The 4,696-nt window shown below is 43.5% G+C and overlaps 1 protein-coding gene across 1 annotated transcript; it reads left to right on the top strand.

Annotated features, from left to right (window-relative positions):
- The first annotated feature begins 1,181 nt into the window (after positions 1-1,181).
- LOC130018844 (uncharacterized) lies at positions 1,182-4,007 on the top strand. Its single transcript, XM_056109531.1, has 2 exons — positions 1,182-2,576; positions 3,510-4,007. The coding sequence occupies exons 1-2, from the start codon at positions 1,182-1,184 to the stop codon at positions 4,005-4,007; spliced, it is 1,893 nt and encodes a 630-aa protein (XP_055965506.1).
- The last annotated feature ends 689 nt before the right edge of the window (positions 4,008-4,696 follow it).

Here is a 4,696-nt window from a genome sequence, read left to right on the forward strand (position 1 = left end):
TGGAGTCTATCTCAGGTACCACACACCTACCTAGCACAATTAAACTGGTGTGACCATAATAACTCCTAAGTACTACTGTGTATGACTCTTATGGAACTGAGTGTCATGGCCCTTATCATTGCCATCCAAGCACTGTCGGGGCAGGCCCATATAGCAATTAATATGATAATATTTTAGTAGGACATATAACACATATGTAAATCAATTGTAAATCTGCACTTCAAGAAAAAATTAAGAATCAATCAATCAAAAGAACATGAAAAATTTATAAGGCATATATAGGCATTGGGTTATAATAAAAGGTCTTAATAATGAAAGCATTAGTAAAAAATCTAGAAAAGTTAATTGTCATCTCCTTTTGATCACTAGAGTAATTTTTTCTACAAAATAATTTGGAAAAATAACCATATTTTAATATTTAGCACTCATATGGATAGCTTGCCAGGCTCTTCCGTGCGGGCGGAATACTCTCGGTAGCTTGCCAGTCTTTCTGAGAGGGATAGAGGCTTTTGGGGCGACCTCTAATCACCCTTGTAGGTGTTACCATATTTGAACCCTATCAAATATGGTACGACAATTCCGGAAGATGAGTATTTAGTGTCTTATGATGTGTCGCGCGGCCGCGAAGTCCAGAAAGTGTCCTGGAGTGTGGCGACGGCTGGGTAGTGGAAGTAGTGTCGATAGTGGAAGTTTGCCAGTGGGGTATTTATCTGGGTAGGGTGGGTCTCCTGTGCGCATTTTGATCCCTGGGTGGTTGATGGAAGCAGACAGGGCAGGGTAGGGTGGGGCTCCTGATTAGAATCCCTTTGTCACCTGTGGTTGGTGGGAGCAAGCAGAGAAGCTCTATCCCTGGGTCCACCGAGCCTGGAGTCCAAGGTCTCAGAGAGTTCCGCTTATCTTGTTCTGTGGGTCTTCAGTCATGCATGGATCTCGGCCGGAGCTGCCACACGGGTCCGGAAAGTGTCCTGGAGTGTGGCGACGGCTTGGTAGTGGAAGTAGTGTCTAAGAGCCTGGCAAGCTATCCGTTGAGTATTCGATATGCCAAAACCAGTAACTACAACTGGTCTCATTCACCTGACCCTGAAGGCTTCACCGACAAGGCAGCACTGAGAAGGATGAGAAAAGAGAGGCCGACAAACTCTCGAGGCCGACCTAGGCTGCCACAACGAAGGAAGACAAAAATGATCATCTGTACTTTCAATGCACGTACACTAGCAACAGATGCATCCATCGAGGACCGGATGGTACAAGCGCGAATGATCAAGTACGACATCATTGGTCTGACCGAGACAAGAAGGCACGAATCTCACCATGCCGTTTTCGACACAGGAGAAGAATTGTTCCTCGGAACATGCAATAAAAGAGGTGTTGGAGGCGTCAGTGTCCTTGTCAACACAAACTTGGCCAAGAGCATTGATGCATTCGAATGCCTAACAAACCGAATCAGACGTTTACATTTGAATAGATGTGGCTCACTGCCTGCAGTTTCTATCTTCGTTGTCTATGCACCAACATCTCATTATGATGAAAGAGAAATCGAGAAGTTCTACATGGAGCTAGAGAAGTTCTATAAAGAAGACCACACCTTCTACAAGATCATTGTGGGTGATTTTAATGCCAAGATAGGACCGAGAAGATCAGCTGAAGAACTTCACATTGGGACCCATGGCCTAGAATGGAACGAACAGGGTGAGAGACTGTCTGAGTTCATCATGTCAACCAAGACCATTCATGGTAACTCACAGTTCCAGAAGGCAGAATCTAAACGATGGACATGGGAGTCTCCCGGTGGACGATTCCACAACGAAATAGACCACATCATATTCAATCGACGGTTTTGCCTGACTGATGTCGCTGTTATCCCAAAATTTCGAACGGGATTGGACCACCGTTTCCTTCGTGCAAAATTCTACTTCACAGAGTGGGGAGAAAGGGCTGCAAAGTTCAAAAAGAGAAATCCCAGAATGACCACCAACTGGGAACTCTTTGGTACTATTGCGGCAACATGGGAAGATGCCATTGTTGACAACATTGACAAGGAATACGATCGACTGGTTCAGCACCTCCATGAATGTGCGAGGAACGCCAAGAGAGAGATAGCCACAAAAAATCGCCTATCTTCGAAAACTCTTGAGCTAATTCACCAGCGTGGTTTGGCGCATGCCTCAGGCAACCGCAAGCTAACGTCCGAGCTCGCAAAGCAGTGCAGAGATGCGATCAAGGAAGACCTCAAAGAAAGAAGAGCAGAAGTACTGGTAGATGCAGCAGAAGCCGGGAAAAGTATTCGTAACGCCCGCCTGTCCTTCGCCAACTACAAGACCAAGATGACTGCCCTCCAATGTCCTGATGGATCCATCACATCCTCCAGAACGGCAATGGAGAAGATTATTCATGACTTCTATGCAAATCTCTTCGATAGCCATGTCCACTTGCCGACATACCAAATTCCACAGGATGGATATGTCGTTCCCAAAGTTCTCCCTTCTGAAATCCAACACGCCATTTCGTCTGCAAAGAAACAAACAGCACCCGGCCCAGACAAGGTCAGACCTGAACACCTGAAGAACCTGCCGTCAGTACTCATCAATACACTGACTCGGCTCGTCACTCGCTACCTGTCTGAATGCAAGGTTCCGTCCCAATGGAAAACCAGCAGGACCGTATTACTGTTCAAGAAGGGAGACATCCATGACATTGGCAACTATCGCCCGATCTGCCTATTGTCTGTCATCTACAAGTTGTTCACTCGAGTCATCCTAAATAGGATTAGCAGAACACTAGATGAAGGACAACCAAGGGAGCAAGCTGGGTTCCGCAAAGGATTCAGCACCATGGACCATATCCACACGATAACCAAGCTCATTGAGGTTTCTCGGGAGTTCAAGATGCCGCTCTGTTTAACGTTCATTGATTTAAAGAAGGCCTTTGATTCTGTTGAGATGGAAGCGGTCATTGAAGCCCTAGCCAATCAGGGCATTCAAGCCCAATACATCAGGATCCTCTGTGAGCTGTATTGCGGATTCACTACCAGGATCTCACCATTCTACAAAGAAGTGATCATTTATGTCAAGAGAGGGGTTCGGCAGGGTGATACCATTTCACCGAAACTCTTCAGTGCCACCCTCGAGAACATTATGTGACGACTGGAATGGGAAGGAATGGGAGTGAAGATAGATGGTCGGCAACTACACCACCTCCGCTTTGCTGATGACATTGTTTTAATAACACCAATCATCAGCCAAGTGGCACAAATGCTGGCCGACTTTGACCGGGAGTATGGAAAGGTAGGACTACAGCTGAATCTTACGAAGACAATGTTTATGAGAAACAGCCTCGTTCCTGACACCCCATTTGCTCTCAACGGAACGACCATCTCCGAATGCAACAGCTATGTGTACCTAAGTCGAGAGGTCAACATGACTAATGACCTGGCACCCGAGCTGTGCAGGAGGAAGAGAGTGGCTTGGAACACCTTCAAGAAGGTCAAAGAAATAGCTAGGAGGACAAAGAACCTCTGGCTCCGGGCACATCTCTTTGATTCCACTGTTCTTCCTGCATTAACATATTCTTCAGAGACCTGGGCCCTACGCAAGCAAGATGAGAACGCTAGTCAGGTCTCCCAAAGAAGAATAGAAAGAGCTATGCTTGGAATATCACGTTTCACTCAAATGAGAGAAAAAATCCGGAGTTCCGACATTTGTCGACGATCAAGAATCAGGGATGCTGTCTCATTTGCCAACATCTCGAAAATCAGATGGGCTGGTCACGTAATGAGATTTAAAGATGACCGCTGGACTAGAGCTGTTACTGACTGGATTCCACGGGATGTCAAAAGACCGTGTGGCCGCCCACGTACCAGATGGTCAGACTTCTTCATCAAGATCATAAACGATCGGTTTGAGGCTCTTCATGTTCCCAGAGCGAACAGATGCCATTGGGCTACACTAGCACACGACAGGGACAAATGGAGACGTTACTGGCGCCCGCTCGAGCAAATTGACGACTAAAGGGAAGTTAAGTGATTAAGTGAAGCACTCATATTTTACATTATTTTTCATTACATAACTTATTCACAAGTATATCTATATATGTATATATATGTATGTACATAATGTATGTACATATATATATATATCTTGGGTGAGAAGCAGAAAGTGGTGACATGTAAGATGAGTAAAAGAGGTATGATGTTATTTGTAGGATAAAACAAGGGAAAATATAAAAATGAATATAAAGATTTGAGCAACTTATGAACTGAGAAGAAAACAATAGAATTGAAGGGCATATTCTTGCCAAGAATGGATTTTCTCCTTAGAGATTTTTGAAATATATTCAGAGAACTATCTGAAATATGACTAAGTTTACATAAATAAAGCATTTCTACTTTCAATTCTAGAAATAAACATTAATCACTTAACCATATCATTAATTTATTGTGCCAAATTTGTTCATTGAACATCTGCTTTTGGGACTGTTCTAAGTACTTTGATTAAAAGATGAGTGAGTCATAAAATTTTGCCTTAAGAAATTTATAATTTTCTAGAAATATTATGACTTAGTTAAGTTAAAATGTAAAATCCCATGGAGAAAGAATTTTATTTCTATGAAAATAAACTGACACAATCTTAAATTTATAGTTCTCCAGGAAAGAAAATAGATTGTTGCTATTAAGCACTTTAAAAATTCTCAAGGTGTT

The sequence above is a fragment of the Sorex fumeus genome, unplaced genomic scaffold (genome assembly GCF_029834395.1).
Source record: "Sorex fumeus unplaced genomic scaffold, SorFum_2.1 ptg000008l, whole genome shotgun sequence".
In the NCBI taxonomy this organism is placed as follows: domain Eukaryota; kingdom Metazoa; phylum Chordata; class Mammalia; order Eulipotyphla; family Soricidae; genus Sorex; species Sorex fumeus.